This window comes from Strix uralensis, chromosome 12 (assembly GCF_047716275.1).
Source record: "Strix uralensis isolate ZFMK-TIS-50842 chromosome 12, bStrUra1, whole genome shotgun sequence".
NCBI lineage: Eukaryota > Metazoa > Chordata > Aves > Strigiformes > Strigidae > Strix > Strix uralensis.
Genome location: NC_133983.1, coordinates 8,571,527 through 8,589,971, shown reverse-complemented (window position 1 = coordinate 8,589,971; position 18,445 = coordinate 8,571,527). Strand labels below are relative to the sequence as shown.

At 40.7% G+C, this 18,445-nt stretch overlaps 1 protein-coding gene across 1 annotated transcript in view; it reads left to right on the top strand.

Moving 5' to 3' along the window:
* Positions 1-18,445, top strand: part of NKD1 (NKD inhibitor of WNT signaling pathway 1) — a 114,583-nt gene that overhangs the window by 58,172 nt on the left and 37,966 nt on the right. The window contains exon 4 of the mRNA XM_074881783.1: positions 11,906-11,963. Within this exon, the coding sequence (XP_074737884.1) occupies positions 11,906-11,963 (58 nt within the window). The remainder of the gene's footprint in view (positions 1-11,905; positions 11,964-18,445) is intronic.

Genomic DNA, 18,445 nt, shown 5'->3' with positions numbered 1-18,445 from the left:
GATGACCTCAGTAATACAGTATTTTACTTAGAAAGCCACAAGGCTTGAGGACTCCTTCCTTGTTATTCCCTGGAGGAAATGATCCATCCCCAAACAGTGAGGCAGGAGAGATAATAAGGAATCATTTTACAAGGAACCACGTTTTGTCATGGACAAACCTGATAGATTTTAGTTCTGGTTTTCCTAAGCTGTTTACCGATGTGTTTGGGGGATAGTTATTCTGCAGAGAAGGTGTGCATGGGAGTAGCAGCAGCTGAAGTGGGGAGACTACTGAGCTACTACAAGGCAAATTTTTATACAAATGAGTGTGGATGTAAAGTGTGGTGCTTGGAAATGGCCAGCAGTGAAAAACTAATAATTCCTCATATTGTGGTATGGTACTATGGTTTGTATCTGAACCCTTCAGAAAAAGAGACCATGCATTGTTGCTGCTGCAGAAGTAGGGCTGACTGGTTTTGTTCCTCCTCTCCCATCTAAACCCTTGAAAAAAACCCAAGCAGGAGAGCATACCTGTTTGTCTAAGACCCTTAAAACTCTTTACATTTAATTGTTAGATGAGAGATGCCTACGATTTTGTAGTCAGATTAGCTTCCCCCTGTCTCCCCCATCTGTGTCTTTGTAGAACTCCCCCCCTCCCCAATATTTTCATTCTCATTGTTACTTGTTTTGTGTGAAACCTGCAGTTCACTGATAGGACCTTTATACAGACTTTTATAGTAGTATAAGTGCAGTGGTGGATTTTTAGGAGTCTGTGTATGAGAGGGAGAAGGAACTTAACATTGTTATATTTTCATTTGTTTTAATTTGATATCCATCCTGACGGAGGGCCGGGCACCACGGAGAGAGGTGCTGCCAGGTGTGGCTTCCTACTGCTTTCTAATTCTGTGATCACAGAATACCCGATTCTGTAGTCCTTGCACAGACAAGTCTCCCACTGATTTCAATAGGAAATTTGCCTGCATCAGGGATAAAAGAGCGGGCCCCAAGTTGTGTACAATGATGCAATCTGATCCTCCTGCTGTGGAAATTGATGTAATCACATTCTCGCCCTCCCCCCTTTTCTCAACCCTTCTCCCTACCAACCCCTGGTGACTCCTGGGGGGCTTCTCACCAAACGGAAAGGAGAATGCAGCTGTGTGCTGAAGCAGCAGGGAAGGGGAGGAGACCTGCTAGAAAAATTTATGAAGGGTCGCATCCTAGATGTAACCCTAGAAAACAGCTAAGAACATGGACCTGCCTGCCCTGAAAAATACAATCACCTGCTTTTGCTAAATGAGCAAATGTTTCTTCTCTATAACGGTGACATTCGTGACATCTCCTCCTGCATATGTTGTAAGGCTGAACTAAAGTGTTCTGTGAATTGAGCAATCTCATCGCTGCCTGCATTTGTTCCATGCAGAGGGACAGTGTTAGCTTTTTTTAGGGCTCTCTGTATTGTTATTGTTGACAGTCTCCGCTTTTCAGCAGAGCTTTTGTGCCCTGGCACACTGCAGGTTGCTTGGGAATATCGAACCTCGAGAATGCTGCACTTTGTTGCTGGGTGAGCCGGGCGACCTCTCTGATGCTTCCCTCTGGTTTGCCATTTATGTGGGGTTTGATTTTATTTTTTTCCTTTGGGAATTCTAGACTCAGCTGAATTTGTTCTGTGTTTTGCGGAAGAAAGAGCTTGTTAAAGAATTCCCTGATGACTTTGAAGTGAACTATTTATTTTCTCTCAAGGCTTATTCAGTGTAGCCATTTGCCCCCTCTCCTCTGTTTTTTCACCCCAGTGTTTCCCGAGCTACAAGCATTCTTGGAATATATTAGTTGTAATGAGTTATGTGGGCATCAAAAGTTTTCTTTGAAACTATATGGCATCAACATCTGTTAGCTCTTAGAGAACAGAGACGCAGACAAAGGGGCTGATGGGGGGAGGGAGGAAAAAGATATTAAATTCTGGAGTATGAAGTCTCCGTCTCAAAGACTCAGGGGGAGAGGAAGGGGAAATCTGCTAAACTCCGCAGCTTTGATGTGGTCCCCTGGCCCTGGGATTCCTTTTATGGGAATGTGCGTGGCAGACGGTCCCGCACGGCCGCCTGCCCTGCCCTGCCCTCCCTGCCTGCCTGCCTGCCTGCTCTGCCCTCCCTGCCTGCCCTGCCCTCCCTGCCTGCCCTGCCCTCCCTACCCTCCCTCCCTGCCTGCCCTGCCCTCCCTACCCTCCCTCCCTGCCTGCCCTGATCTCCCTGCCTGCCTGCTCTGCCCTCCCTGCCTGCCCTGCCCTCCCTACCCTCCCTGCCTGCCTGCCCTGACCTCCCTCCCTCCCTGCCTGCCTGCCCTGCCCTGCCCTCCCTGCCTGCCTGCCCGCCAGCCCGCTCACCCTCCCCGCCTGTCCCCACACCCAAGCGCTCCCTCCCAGCAGCCTGCCCAGCCTCTGCAGCATAAATCCTGCCAGAGCCCTTGTTGCTGCAGTAACATTTTCAAGGAAAATGCCGGGTGCTCAGTTTTCAGCTATTGAGATAATAATAGAGGTAACTCTTAAGTAAAAAATAAAATAAACGTTTAAAGTGAACTTTTTATTTGCTTGTAATCCTCCTGACCCTGTGGATCAACATGCAACTGTTCATCTAAATCGGGTTTTTAAATGGTGTGTGTCTGTGGGTTTTTTTTATTGCCTGTCATTAAAAAACATGTGTCTGTTTCTATGTACACAGCATCAATCAGCATTCAGGCATGATCAGTGATGCTGCACTACTTACAGGAATGTGTGGGGATGGGTTCTGCTTTTTCTTTTATCTTTTTCTGCAGAGCCTTACAGTGTTTGTCCTACGTGCCAGGGAGCAGAGGAGAAGAGTAAAAGAAGCCTCTATGTCTGTCTTTTCCTCTTGTTGGCTCCAGTTTTAGCCATAATGTTAGTGGCATTGTGCTTCACTGTGACTTCCTGGCCCGTTAAAACCCTGACCAGTTATAAAATGATTAGTTGACATACCTGGGCTTTGGGGACAAAGAGGTGGTTTAAAAAGGAATGTGAACCATCTGTTTTGCCAGCACCTCCTGTTGACAGATTTATGGATCACCATTAGCATATGTGTCCAGGGTCACACACCTGTGCTTCCTAACAAGGTAATATTATTTAGCAGGGTATGTTTTCATCCTGAGGATTCAGAGCTCTTTGCAAAGGTGGGCATCAAGAATTCTGTTTTACAGTTGAAAAATGAAGGCACAGAGAGATTTAAGTGACTTACCCTGCACCACACAGTGAGTCTGTGGTGGAGCAGTTATTGAATCCAGGTTTCCTCCAGCTGCATAAATATACGTCATCCATTAGCAGGAAAAGACTTAGAGCTATAAACATAATAGAGGACCATTGATTATCATTCTAGAAGAGCTTTAAGCCTTTGTGCTGTATGAAAACCTGAGTTATGTAGGAAGAGACAGGCTGTTATCACAAGAAAGGTTCAGAATGCAGTATGTTACAGCTGTAGTTGGTGGAGAGAGTAACCTTGATTTCAGTGATCACATCTTAAATGAGCAAGTTATTCTGTAGTCAGGCTCTGTAACCATTTTCTGCATGCTTGTTTCCCAGAGTATGCCTGGGTAAAATCACCTCAGTGCACTTAAGTCTGTTAAAGAGTTTCTTGGTAACCAAATCTATCATGAAAGGAGGTTGAACAGAAAATCTGATTTATTACATAGCTACGCCCATCTGTCTGCTGCGGTGAAGAAGCCCAAAATAAGCAATTTGGAGGAGTTATCGAGCTTCTCCAGGCTGGAAGGTAGATGAAGATTTGTCCTCCTTCATTCATGTCCTTAGACTTGTTCATCACTATGATCTATGTGAAGGTAAGATCTCAGGGGACATGGGACAACTGATTTTGCAATCAGCAAAGAGATTAGAGGATAGCTAGAAGAACAATGTAAGGTAAATAGATGAATCTGTAGAGTGAGTTCATTTATCCTTCTGAAGTAGCTTCAAAGTGAATTTAAATATAGCAAATAGCAGTGACTTCTTGTTTCAGTCCTATTTAATCTCAAAGACTGATGATCTTTTTTAGCTGGAGATGGTTGGACCCTTCAGTTGGAAAGTAACTGCTGAATCCATGTCTATTCATACAGTTGCTTTCAATTATATAACCTCTTATCTGGCCAAAGTCCTTCAAAAACTGTGTCTCACCCTATAACCTTAAAAAGTCGAAGCCATAATAGTTCCAGAATTCCAGTAATAGTGTTAATGGAAGATGTTACTTTGTAACAGCTAGCAAGAGCTTCTAAATATCCGTAAAATGCAGGGTGAAAACATAGAAACAGTAATGTTCTCTCTTGAAACTGGAATAGTCTAAATAAAATTATCCCCTAAAGGAATCTTCTGACTATCTACAGGTCTTAATGTACATTGAATAATTTGATCTGTTAATGCTTTTTTGCTAGCTACAAGTAATATTAAGCAAATCCATAGTATTTTAAGCTATTACTGCTGTTTTTTTCTTCTATAGATTTTTTTTTTTTGTATACAAGATATAAATAGATACATATTTGTAAGCATGCTTATCTTCCACAGCACATAGGAATCTTATGATTCAAGTTAAATGAGCAGGTTGGTAGCTTTTGTTGAATGCACGTTGCAGTGACTGACCACTAAAAGAGAATGCTCATTTACCCACTGCAACAGAGATGAAAAAGCTACCTGCAAAGAGCATGTTTCAGTATTGCCACTACCCAGTTTTCATAGGCTGGAGAAAAGAAATATATCAGATTAATGAAGAAAGGGTTTGTGTTTTATCCTGTTAGAAAGACTCTTCCAGGTATTGGACTGGGACAAAAGAGATTCAGCTGCATGTTGCAAGCAACCTGGAGCAAAAAGTACCACGTTTCCTTTCTTTCTTGTTCAGATGTCCATTATGAAGGCTTTTGTGTAAGTGTCCATCTGCTTTGCACTTTCACTTCCTCAACAGCCTCATGTTTGTGTTCCTATGGATGGGATATCCTTAAAAACATATCGTACAACTGCTCCTTGTACCCATTTGAGGGTCTGTAACAGGGATATAAAGAAACTGGGGATATTTTTTGCCTCATAAGCCTCTAATAGTCCACGATCCTTTGTGACTGTTTTTTTCTGCTATCCTGTCTTTATCTTCACAGTATTTTACCAGCAGCTGGAATTGCTCTACAGCCACCTTCTGTGAGATGAGACAGCAGGGGTTCCAATTCTGTGAGATTGGTGGATACAGATGCAGTGATTTCAAACACTATTACCATATTATTATGGCTGGGAGTTACTGCTCCTAGAGCAGAGGCAACCAAACTGAATGCATTTGTGCACTTCACCATCATAGTTTTTGAGCTGGTGTATTAGTGTGAACTTTGTGCTAAAGGTACCAAAGGATGAATTTCAGTATCTGTTGTGCTACACCCATTGTGCTCTGCTGTCTCTGTTAGGAAGACCGTAACTTTGGACATAAAGGCCATCATGGCAGATAAAGGCAGTAAAAGCCTAAACCGCAGCAGCTAAACACATCCAAGATCATCTATCAGAGATCCTGGAGAAGAAATCTGTTTTCTTAACATCTCTGCTTGCTGTGATTATATTATATAAGAAATTTTATCTGAGAGAAGCTTCCATGCGTGGTGAAGGAAGAAAAACCTGTCTGTAATGGATCACAAAGCACCAGGTTCTTATTCAGAGAAAGAAAACATTATAGAAGTTGAGCTTGCTGTGTCTGCTTAACAAACTGCATTATTGCAGTTGCAATGTATGTTTTAATGTTGGTCTAAAAGTTGAAGTCACCTTGATTTCTCCATGTGTGAGCTGCTTTACACATTCTTTACAGGAAGTTGAATCCTAGTGAGTTATCTTTATTACTAAATTATCTGGAGTGGCAAACTCAAAAAGAAAAAGTAAAACCTCATGGCTGCAGAAGGAAAAGTAAAATGTGATGTAGGGGAAACAATATTAGGTTTAAACCAAGGCATAAATGTGTATTGCTCTGTAGTGTTTTTCTATATGGTATATGCTTTAATTCTTAATTGTATTAGCCTGGTTTCAGTTTTCATTATAGTGAGGCTTGGAATATATACTTTATCTGTGAAAGGCCCTAGATACATAGATTACTTAGAAACAGGGAAGGAAAAGAAGCTCTTGTCCTAAATAGGACAATGTAATACAGAAGTGTATGGTTTATTTGAAAAGGCTTACGAGAGGGATCTTCAAGCATTTTTGAAAGAGAATATTAATATGAGGGCTTCACTTCCAAATGCAGAAAGACCCAAATGCATGCCCCAAAAAATGCATTGTCCACTTTTATATTTGACTGCATGCATTTGTATGCATGGAAGCTGCTAACCTAGCAAAATGTCATCTCCAAGTATGTCTGACTACAAGTAGCTTGTTTATTTGTTTCTTTAATTTTATTTAAGTTTTGAATTTTAAGCCTGTCTGTAAAGCTATATTTGTAAGAATTATGATCACCTTAAATAACTGAATGTACTTTCACCTGCATTATCCTAAAATAAATGATGCCAGTCTTTGAGGTGTGAATAGGTTTCCTAGTAGTGAAGACTAGGCTTGAGTTGATCATACTTAGACATAGCTCTGTTTCTAGTTCATGGGAAATTTCAGTTCTTCCCATCAACTGTTTTTTGAAAAAAGTGTTTTACATCTTTCTCTTCAAGTCTGGACAAGGTTAAAAATAAAGTAAAACAATAATAATGACTGCTTTGGGGTTTGGATGGGTTTCCTGAAGCCTCTTCAGGAGACTAGGTTTTCAAAATCTGCTAAGGACTTGCTATATGAAAATCTGACTTATTTTGGAAACTTGTTTCCTGTAAGTGAGACTGAAGCATTGACAACAACCACTTAGCAGTTGACTGAGCCCTCAGTCATTGGGTGAAAGGCCAACGGGCATCCTCATTCTCTATTTGTTGGTATCGTTTTTCGTCTACATGGAAGTTTGTGCATAGGTGACACAGCATTCTTGTTGGCAGCTACTTTAAAACCATTATAAAATCTGCTCCACAAGATGTTAGTTACCACATATCTTGTCCCCTGCAGTCCTGTTGTGAAACGCATTTCTTCAACTTTGCTCTTTCCAAAAGTACGGGAACTTTATTGCATCAATATGAGAATAAAGAGAGAAAAAGCCCCACGTTTCAGTCAGATGGTTAAAAACAGGGAGGAAAGTTTTCTTGGTTGACAGTTTGTCATTTTGCTTGTATTGTACTTGCGGAAAGTGATGGATATGATACTTTGATAAGAACTTCACTAAACCAGGAAATGTGTGCATATTTTTTGCCAAAAATGTGGAAAATTTAGTATCTTAAGGCTAAATCAAAGGATTTTAATGAGATGTTTGAAGAAGGAGAGGTATAGCAACTTGTTTCTACTCGAGAAGAGCAACACCTTCTAGAAAAATGTTAATTAACACAGTATTGACTGTGATGTAGTACAGGGAGTAGGGGGGTCCAAACTTTAAAAATGTGCTTGTTATCCTGATAACCTACCTAAATCAAAGGTTATTCTTTGATATATCTAATACATCTATGGATGTAGCTGCTTCTACTTATACCAAAAGAAAAACTGTATTTAACACCATGTTAGTCTGAATGTGGGTTGCTAAAATACACACTCTGTTTGCATTCTGTAACTTTGGCTCTTATGTGCTGGGTGTCACGGAGAGCAGCATGAAAAGGCAGAGCCAGAACAGGTAGAAAGAGTCATACTGATGATCAAGGTGAAAGGAGTCAGTGGGCATAGCGGCTAGGAGGTAGGGCTGGGGCTCAACTGTGTAGAGCCTGGAAGGTGAGGACAAGGAGCTTAACCTCAGTGTAGAAACAGGAAGGGAGCCAGCAGAGGCATCGGAGGAATATAGTGATGTAGGCAGAACGATGAGTGAGGATTTAGATGGCAGCATTTTCAGATAGCTGGTGAAAAGGAAGTCAATAGCTGGAAGCCCCAGAGTGAGTGCCTGGCTGTTAGTCTCCAGAGATGTATCAATAAGAAAACTGCACGGGGTGATTAGGGCTGACATTGAGGTTAAAAAATTAAAATTCCCAGCGAGGTAAAATTCATTGGAGTCTGGTTGCACAGCAAAGGTGGGAAGTGAGTGACGACTGCCTGACTTGTAACCAGCCAAATAGAAGCCCTGGGGTGTGGGAGCTTTTAAAGGTTGTTTTTCTTCCTCTCCTGTGTATATACTCAGCAGCATTTCTGAGGGAGTTGTACTAATTAACTCTTCTCTCCACCCCCACCCTCTTAAATCTGAGCCGAGTGCAGTGGCACCTATCAGAATGGGATATATGGGATACAAGGTCCTTTCTACCCAGGCCAGGCAGCCAGCTGTTCAGAGTTTTGAAGCAGATGTTTGAGCCTGAGTCTTAGTCATTCAGTGTGATTTGTGTTGGTAGCTAACCGAGGCCAACTTACTTATCTGGGAAACTCCTGGTGAGGTAGACACTTACTCTAGATGGGTTCCTGTTTAGCAACCTATAGAAACGGCATGGTGAAATAATCCTTCTACGTAAACGTTTCTTTTCTTTATTCTTTCAAGTGCTTGCTGACCTCAGTTATATAGTATTTCACAGGGTACATCTGGTTTTGGTTGTTTCATGACTCAGTGTTCCAGTCTGAAAATGCAGTGTTGTGATTTAAAACATCGTGTCAGGACAGTGATATACAACTACCTATGACCTAAATGTTGTTGCTTTTGCTCTCTCCGGCACCGCTCCTGCCGCGGGCTGGGCTCCGGCAGCTGCGCGGGGAGGCCCACGCCGCAGAGCCTGGCCAAACGGCAGAGCTGCTGCGGGGTTTTTTCATCCCCTCAAGCCTGTGTTTCCTTTATGCTCAAACACGCTTCTCCTCAGTCTCAAATACTCCTACCTGGCAATAGTGTTTGCTTCCCACTAGAATTTCTTGAGCTGCAAGTTACGTTTTACACATTTACCCTTTCGCCTTAGTCCATTTTCTGAATTTGGGTCTCTGGGGGTAGATGCACTGTTTTATTCACATTAAGGCAATTTGTACAGGTGACTGGGAGAATACTCCATTGTACAGTATAAGCTGCAGTCAGGATTGGTTTTTCTGATGCTTGCTCAGCTTTTGTACTTTCCTGTTGAGTGTGAGTTTACATACACTGTCCGGGATCTTTTTCTCAAGCAGGTGCATTTTGGTATTTATCCACGTTGTGACATTTATCTCAGTGGCACTAAAAATATTCAGGTAACACTTGCAGGGTTTTTTTGACGGAGGAGTTAATGATAATAAGATGAATGATATAGTTTCTTTTTCTCCCTTATTTTTTTTCCTGTAAAATCTTAGAGTTGCCCACACCTTTCACAGATACACTTCTGTCTATCAAAGATGATACATGTCATAATCTTACACACACAGAGCAACACACTTGAATGGGAGCTGAGGAGTTCTGCTTAAATGTGTCACTAAAATGTTCAAACAATACTCTCATCAGTTTCAGGATGGATTGTCAATTTATGTGCTATTTAACAGTTACATCATGGTTCAACATCATAAAAACACTTCTCTAGAATTTGGTAATTTATAATAATTTTGTTTAAGGTGGAAACACTGGAAATTTGCTTGCATTAAGTTACTACTTTAACTTAAATGTCTAGGAGCTAAAGAAGAACTGAAACTAGACGAATATAAAACATATTTACTTAAGACCCATGTAATGATTAAAAGTGAGAAAATAAGGAAGCTAACTAATGAATATTAATGCTTCACTGCTGTTTTACACTCGTGTCTTCCACTCTTTTCCATTGAGTTACTTGGTGGTGCATTTTACATCGACAATGTAACAATCAACAAGCTCATTCTTAAGCTATGTCTTTTGAAAAATTATAAAAATTAATGACCTGTGGATTTTGTAGAGGATGACATTAATGACATCATTTTAACAGGCAACATTTGATACCCAGATGCACTATTTGCTTTGCTAAAAATTCAAGAGATGAAGGCTACCAGCTAGGTAGTATTCTTCTCAAAGGTACATCACAAGTAAAATTTTACCTACTCATTGCATATTTTCTGGTCAGGTTAACAGACAATATTTTTTCTCCAGGAGAGCAGGAGGGAGCAGGAATTCTGAGTTCAATTAAAAAAACCCCCAAACCAGAGTAGTTAAATATTTAGCATTGTGGGAGAGAGCAAAGGTCCATAAATGCCTATGTAGTCACTTCTATGCGTATCATAATCTACGAGAGCAGTCAGAGGTGGCGCTCTCAGAGCTTCATGGAAAATGATGACACGGGGGAATTTGATCAAACAGAAGTATACAAAGTTTTACAACACCTTGGAAAGACCATCTTGTTGCAGAAATGTGATAACTTACGCCAACATGTAATGGTTTCTTTTCGTTCACTGTCCATTTCTTCAATAATTTTTAAGGTAATGATTGATACTAATCAGCGCATGCTCAAAAGAAGAGACCTTTTTTACTGGAACAAAAACTCAAGGAAACAAAAAAGCTAAACTCAGAATGACAGCTTTTATAGCAACATTGTGCTGCGCAGAACCCTGGCATTCCGGGCCAGGTTGCCAGCATTTCTCAGAGCAATTTGGCCTGTGAGTTCTAACTTTGTTTCAGGGTAGCTGCTCATGAACAGAACAATATTTTCAGGATCTCTGGGCTAGCTATCCGGTAGTGGTTTTGAAATCTTATTTTTAAAATGCTGCTGCAGAAATTGACGCTGAAGAATTCCTAAGATATGCTTTTGTGGCTTAGTTACTTTCTGGTAACTAATCTCAAAGAATAACATTTGGGCATGTGGTAGGCAGAAAAGAACCTGTCAGGTTTTTCAAGAAAAAGAGGTGAACTGCTTTTATCGTGATAAAATTACTTAACAATAAAGCTAATGAATGCAACCAGACATAAGTTTTCACAGGTTATTCCGGTATTCTTATGGTGTGGTAAAAGCTCTGTACTGTCAACTTCCAGTTCACAAGTTGATGCTAAGAATGCTGGCTATGTGTTCCTGGTGTGTTTTTGCAGGTAAAGTTAGAACGGCCCTGAGTGCAGCACACCAGCTTTTTAGGATCATATCCTTCTTTATCACTGTAACCATTTATCAGTGGCAGAGAATGTTTGTGGAGAATCTAGGGAGCCAGACTATAACGTAGGGTCAGTGACGTTACGGTGATGCTAGAGCCTGCGGAATGAGTGGGAGAAGGCAACACATGAGGATAGCTTTCATTGCTTATGGTTTAGCTGGGGTGGGGGGATGGAGCTGGAAGGGTCTGCTAATAAGAGAGTAGGAATGCTCTTCAGGGTCTTTGTGAGGGGGATTATCTCCAAATCCCACTGATGCCCTTTATTACTACTTCATCACCATTAGAGAAATGTTTTTTGGGTCTGAGATAAGATCATCTGCATATCTATGGCATCTGCTTCTGTATTGCTGTAGACATACTGGGGCTGACAAAATTTCATTAATTTCGGGACTGAAGGATCAGGCAGCTCTTTAGAGTCTGGTATCTGCTTTTCTTGGGTGACCTCTGGCATATGAAAGTTTTCTGTTTGTTGGTGGAACCAAGTGATAACATTCCTCTGTGGGTAGTGAAGGGCTTATTTCTCCTTTATCATTTCCATTTGGAGTTTTTTATCTTGCTTGATTGACAGAACGTTGAAATGCTAAATACTAATCTACTTTGTAAAAGGATTAGAATATGAACACTTCTTTTTTCTTTCCCCTGTACAATCTATTAATCTCCATTAAATTTTTGTCCTAAAGTATGTCCAGAGCATTGTAAAATAGCACCAAATGCATTGACTAGCACTAATAAAGTGATTGACTTCTTCCCTGGAAAAGAACTTTGTGCTCTCATTTTAAATTAATCCTGGTGATAATAAATACATATTCTTAACGCCTCAACACTTTGTATATAGTATATTTGTCATTAATTTTTGTTTTTTTTAAACAGGATTTATCTGGGGAAGGCTACAGAGACACAATTGGTGATGAACACTTTCATCTAGAAGGTATTTAAAGAACAAAATTTCTTGGCTAATATTAAGGGATATCGGAGTAAGTCAGTGAACAAGACAGTGTGAGAATGCATGTATGAGAATGCAGTTCTTGATAAACTGATGTGTCGTTTGCCTGGCAAAACTGTTAAGATGGGAATAAGGTAGTATTTCTCTATCTCTTACCACTGTCCTCCTAGTATTGAGAAAAGTCATCCGGTTGTATCATAGGGACCAAGTGTTTTAATTCAAGGTGTCTCAACTTTTTTCCGGGTACTTCTCTTGGCATTGGTAGCAGTAGTAAATATCACTGTCCCCAGCAGAGGTGGTAAATGCGATCACTGAAAATGTTAGCGCTGGGTTTTGTGATGTGCTGCACACCCTTCTGTGTTACACAAACCAGACTTAGAAACTCCTGCATTAATTTCTAATAAAGTCCAGAGACTCTTACTCAATACATTTCTCTTGAATATGAATGGAATCATTATTGCCTCAGATAACTTCTTTCCAAGGCTCATCTCATCTCTTCCTCTATGATCAGGCCTCTCCTTGCAGTGGAGATGGAATCGCTGTTGTGGTGGGAAGGGCCTTTGGGAATCTTGAGTATGGACACTGTATTCTGTGTGCCAAAGAACACATCTGAGGTACCTTGAACTTCAGTTGGGCAGGTGGGGGTTGGTGAACGGAAGAGATTAATTTGAGGACATAGTTGCTCATTCTTTAAAAAAAGGAAATGAGACTTCAGAAACTCTCTGGGAAACTAGTTTAACAAGTGGTTGCATGGGCTATGTGTTAGATTTACATTATAGGTTAGTGGAAACAATATGCCCAACTTATTTAGAGCAATGAACCGTGTCAGGCTTAACTTGGAAATTTCTGTCATTTTATAATCCAGTCATCTGTTTCTGGTGGTAGACACTTCTGTCTAAACAGAACTTGAAAGATTCTCTATGTTAAGAATGTCTGTCTTCCAGTTCCTTACCTGTGAAATGTGTTAATATACTGTGTTTCTTGAATCCCATGTTTCTGTCATGTCTGTAGTTTACAAAGAATATTCCCTTGTATGTGCCTGTATAGGAGCTCAATTTCAGCTGGTGTTTCTCGGATACTGTTACACACAAAAGCAAGATATACTTGAGGTGATGGAGTCACTGTTTGTTAAAAGTGTCTCAGTATTTAAATTCACCATAGATTTTCCTTTCTGCTCATAGTAGGACATAAATATAATAAGGGGTGGCTTTTTAATTTTCAGAATTATAGGAGAATTTACTTAATACGGGATATTATATGTCAGTGAGGTGAATAATTTCATTTTTCTGAGTCTCATTCTACCTTTCCTTGCCTCTAATTATTTCTTCCTTTGTTGCGTAGTATTGTCTTGCATAGCAAACTTCTTATGAAGTAGCTGAGTAGTGGAGACGAGATTTAGATACCAGCAGGTCGTTCTTTCTTCATGTGCTGTCACCAGGGAAGAGCTGTTCTGTGGTATCTTTCCAGTTGGAAGGCAGGTAACTGTTCCCTCCCAGTGCTCAGGCAAACACATGCAGATTGCTGAGGCTTGGTCCTCATCCCTTCTGCTCTCAGACCTCCAGGCCATGCTTTCTATGCTGTGGACACTGTTACTCACTTCCCTCTCAAATGGGATATCGAATACCTTCTTATAATTAACAGATATTAGAAGCAGTGTGTTAAAGCAGAATGGTTTTGCCCTTTTTGTATAACTTCATACTTTTTACTGGCATAATATTTTTGGATGATTGTGATAGTACTAGCATAAAATTGTGATATTAGCATAAAGTGAAGCTGAAACATGATTTGAGACCTTTGTTAGGGCACAGCTTGTGTGGCTTTGGTACAAGATGACCACGTTGTAGTTCTTTTCTGCAAAGAAATCTTTTGTGTGAAAATGTAATTAATATTCTAGAAAGTAAATTAATCTTTCCATCTAAAATAGTTGTTCTACCTTTATTTTGCTATCTCACAATCTTTACATATGTGCTGGTGTAACATACATGTTGCATGATTATACATTCATGTATCATCAGATAACATCAACATCACTGATAACTAGTTTCAGAGACGAGCTGTAACACACTGAAACATGGTTGGTTGGGCTAAGCTCACAAAGGACATGAATGGCAAAACAAAGACTTGAACCCAGCTCTACTAAGTACCAGGCAAGTGTCTAAGCAATGAACTATATTCTGTCTTCATAAATACACGGTAGAGATGAAAAAAAATGAAAAAGAAACATTTCTCAGATTTGCAAAAAAGCACAGCAGGTGCCACAGTTCTTCTGGGTTAGGGGAAAGTTATAGCCTTCACACTCAGAGACTTTACTGGAGAATGAATCTGAGTTCTTTAGAAGACTCTCACTGAAAAGACAAAGTGGCAATAAGAAATAATTGAATTCCTTATTTTGTTTTACATAGCCAAGTTCATTACCTTTTTTTTTTCCTCCCTCTCTTTTTTCCCCCCTCTTAGCCGTCTGAGCAGTACAGATAAAAAGAACTCTCTTTGCTGGATTTAACTTCTGTGTTGTTATGTAAAGCTTGATCAAATCCTTTCGTCTTAACAGACTTAACTGGCCAACAGCAAAAGGCTCGGGATTCTGGGATTAAGATTGTATTTGGTAAGAGGACTGGTGCATTAGTTCTTTCTTTTGAACTATAGAAAGAACAAAGTAAACATCAAAAGCATTAAGCCATGAGAGCGGATTGTTGACTCAATGTTGCTGCATGACAAGAGGTTAGAACTCAATAGTGGCGACTGTTTACTGAGTGCTGTGCAGAAAGAAACAGTTTGACCAGTATTGTCTATTATATCCAGCACCTGCCTTTGATTTTGCTGCTCAGCAAGTCACTAAATTGAAATTTTTTTATTTTCTCTTACGTGGTCAGTGATTTCCTTAGATAAGAGACACCAATGAAAACCTCAGTCTCTTCTTTCTTCTTGTTTCATTAATAACTCAACAATTGGGCATGATGGATATACGTTCTGTAATGGATTCATTTGCAACTTTCATTCCAAGTTTAGTAGTGCTTTCCCACTGCATTTCAGACTTCTACTTGCCTAACTTAGAGTACTTGTGCAATCTGCTGTGGCTGTCCACAAGCTTCTCGTGCTTGAACTTTCTTGTCCAGACGTTTCTGCACAGGAAGCATGTGCTTCATCACTCTTCATGTCTAGGATAAAAGAGTTTGCATTTTCTCTTCCTTGTCCCTAGATAGAATAGTAGGTCGCTAGAACTGGATGACTGATCTGATGGTGGCTCTGGAAGAAGTCACAAAAACTAGCACAGACATAGTAGATCAGGAGAGCTTTCTTATCTTGACCACTCCATGTCTTTATGAAGTGAACTGGAGTTTCTCCATCTTATCACTTGAACATTTAGAAGCTTTTCAGAGCAGCCTGTCTTCTCCCTGCTTGTGACATCTGAACCAGAAGCAGGAAAATCTCCCTCTGACACAGACTGATTGTGGAAAAGAGGCAATTTCCTGCTTGTCTCAATGCAAGCTCTTTAGAGCCCAGTGGGATATACCTGTCTACTTTAGCTGCCTTTTGGAGTTCAAGGTGAAGTTCTTAAGCTCAGGAGACACCTAACCTATCACCCCAATTAAGTTATGTGATAATGTGATTTCTCATGTCACTGTTCTCCTGAAAAGTATGATTTAAGTGTCTCTACTAACCAGAAGTCTTGCATCTCTGTGAGATCAATCTAGTCCTGTACCTGTCAGAGGAGCTGTCTCTTATGCTGATAACAATCTGTTCCCTGTTTCATTTGTCAGTTGAGGGTGATGTCTTGATTATTATTCTCTCAACAGAAAACTGGAGAAGATCCAGGCCTTCCTGGTGCCTTATCTGAACATGATATCCAAAGTCCTGCTGAAAGCAGGGACAGAGCTTGACCTGTCAACAAACCCATTTTTTGATATGTTTCCCAAACCAGATGTATCCAAATCCCTAGGTGTAAGATGGTGCCTCATCTGGTACCAGAAATGACGAAATTATTCAGGCCATCTTCTTGCCCATAAATATTAGAGAGCCCTCCAGCAGAGTTCAAAGCACATGTTGTTGCTGAAAAAGATCTGTCATATCTGTAAAAGAGCTACTTGTAGCACTTTTCACACATTTACAAGACATTATGGAATTTCTAAAGCTGCAAGTAAGGCATGCTGTATTCAGCAAAGCAGAAAAATAATTCATTATATTCTTAATATTATTATATGTTTTTCAAGATGTTACTAGTATGTCCACTCAGTCCTTCACCTCTTCCTCCACCCAGCATCCAGGGAATCTGTGGTCAAGTGGGAGCTGAGGTGGGTTAAAAGAGTTCCACCACTAAGAGCTGTGTTGTTATTTTTTACTTTAATAAGAACTGATAAGGAAACAAGGAACCAATAGTAAAAAATGAACCAGTGGTTTAAGGCTTCTGATTTTATGCCCAACGCTGCCAACCTTCCCAGACCCCTCCCAGCTGCACACGCTTCCCCCACCATACATGTCCCGACCAGCCCAGAGAAGAGAGCACGCTGGCTTCCACGCAAGTGCTGCCGAGGTGCCGGTGCTTCCCCCGTCCTGGGGCTGCAGGTGCAGGGGAGGGCATGGGGTGAAGCGTGCCTCCCTCACAGCACCCTGGAGAAAGGCTGCTCTCATGCATTGCAGGATCATTCCCTCTCTTCTGTCTCTCCGTTCAGGAAAAATTCAGTGAAGACTTTAGTTCCTAAAGTTGTTTCTAAAATTGGTAACTGGAAGAATATCTGTTGGGCTGTCAACTCAGAGGAAGGGTGACAAGGAACGGTACTTGGGCTCAAATTGTTTCTATACTTGTCAGCAAAGGAAAACTTGAACAAGTATTTTAACTAGTTTTAGCTAACCATCCATTTGCATGTGAGACACTTTTTGCTATACTTTTTAAATCTCTTAGCTGTAATAAATTCATGTATTGCGCTAGGCTGAGCTATGAATGGATAACATCAGGCAGTTATTTCAAACTGCATGCTTCTTTCAAGTTATGCGTTCACTTATGATGGTTATTTAATTTATTTTCTAAGGTTTAAATAATTTTCTATGTATTACATACATGACATTCCAGTGTATTTATAGAAAAGACATAGATTGCATCTTGCACACAAACAAAGTTGCTTTATCTCAGCACTGTTGTTATTACCTATCTAGTTGATGCAGACTTGGTGCAACAAATGAAGGTCCTTTCTCTGTCATGTTCTTAAACCAAATACCTATTCGTTATTGACACTGCAAACAGAGGCTTAATAATTCTACCTTAAAAGTGCTCTTGTGGTGGGCTTTCTGGGATGTTGTATGGGAACTCAGCGTTTTAATGACTTGTTGCTAATCCTACGCACTTACCATAGATTTGCTATACATGAGTATATGCTATGTGATCACTTGCTCACTGGCTGTATTTTTTTCGTCTGTCAAGAGGTTTCTGCTGTACTCTTTCCTACTACTCAATATGACATGAAACTACTCTGAAAAATATCTTCAGCTTCAGGGTGACCCACTGGCACCAGCCACCATTATCTGACAAACAGCTAGTCCCTGCCTAGGCTGGAAGCTGATAAGCTAGTTACTGTGAATTGGAAGGCGGACCAAAGAACATGAGGGGGGTGGGGGGGGGAAAGAGCAGTGGAGAGTGCCAAGAGAAAACTGCTTAGTTTGGCAGTTAGAATAAAAGTCACCAAAGAACATGAGACTGGTAGGATTAGCAGAAGTTTTCCTGTGGTCATGCACAGATCCAGGAAATTATAAGAAGCAGGTAGGCTCTTTGCCATGAGTGGGAGGAAAATCTTATGGCATAAGGCACTTTAAAAAAAAATATTTAAAAAAATATAAAATTGTACAAGTGTTTCTTAACATTAGCTGTTCCAGTTGAGGGGGGTTGGTATTTGGATCAGAAGCTTTTACTTCTAGAGCTGCTGTTTCAAGTGCAGCCAGGTCAGTAGTGATGAAAGACTGTTGCCATCCAATGGTTGTCCATGGCCTGTATGTAATGAGTTAGTGGTCTCCAGGTGTTTCCAAATGGACCTTTACAGTGTCTAACAGCTCCCACCCATGTTGGCAAGCAGAGCACAGAAAGGCAGTGAAAAGTGGGCTGTTAAGTCACCTTGGAGGGTGAGCTTTCCTCCTCACACTGAGCCACTGCTGTGCAGAGGGTATGTGCTCTGCTGCCTGTGCCGTGCTTGTTCCCCCTGCATGTAGGGTATTGCTCTCTTTAACAACCCACCAGCTCCTACCAGCTGCCTAAGAGTTTTTCATAGATGATGTGTTTTGTCTATGGTTTTAAGAGTTTTGTTCTGAGTTACTCATCTTCTCCATTAGACTGGGAAGATCATACCTGCTGTAAGTAATAGTTTCAAACTGATTTCTGTATTCAGATCATTCTACACTGCTGGAGAGTTGTTATTCCTGAACACAAGCAAGTTGAATATTTGGTTCAGGGACATAATAGCAAAGCTGCTAACAGAGCCTGGGAT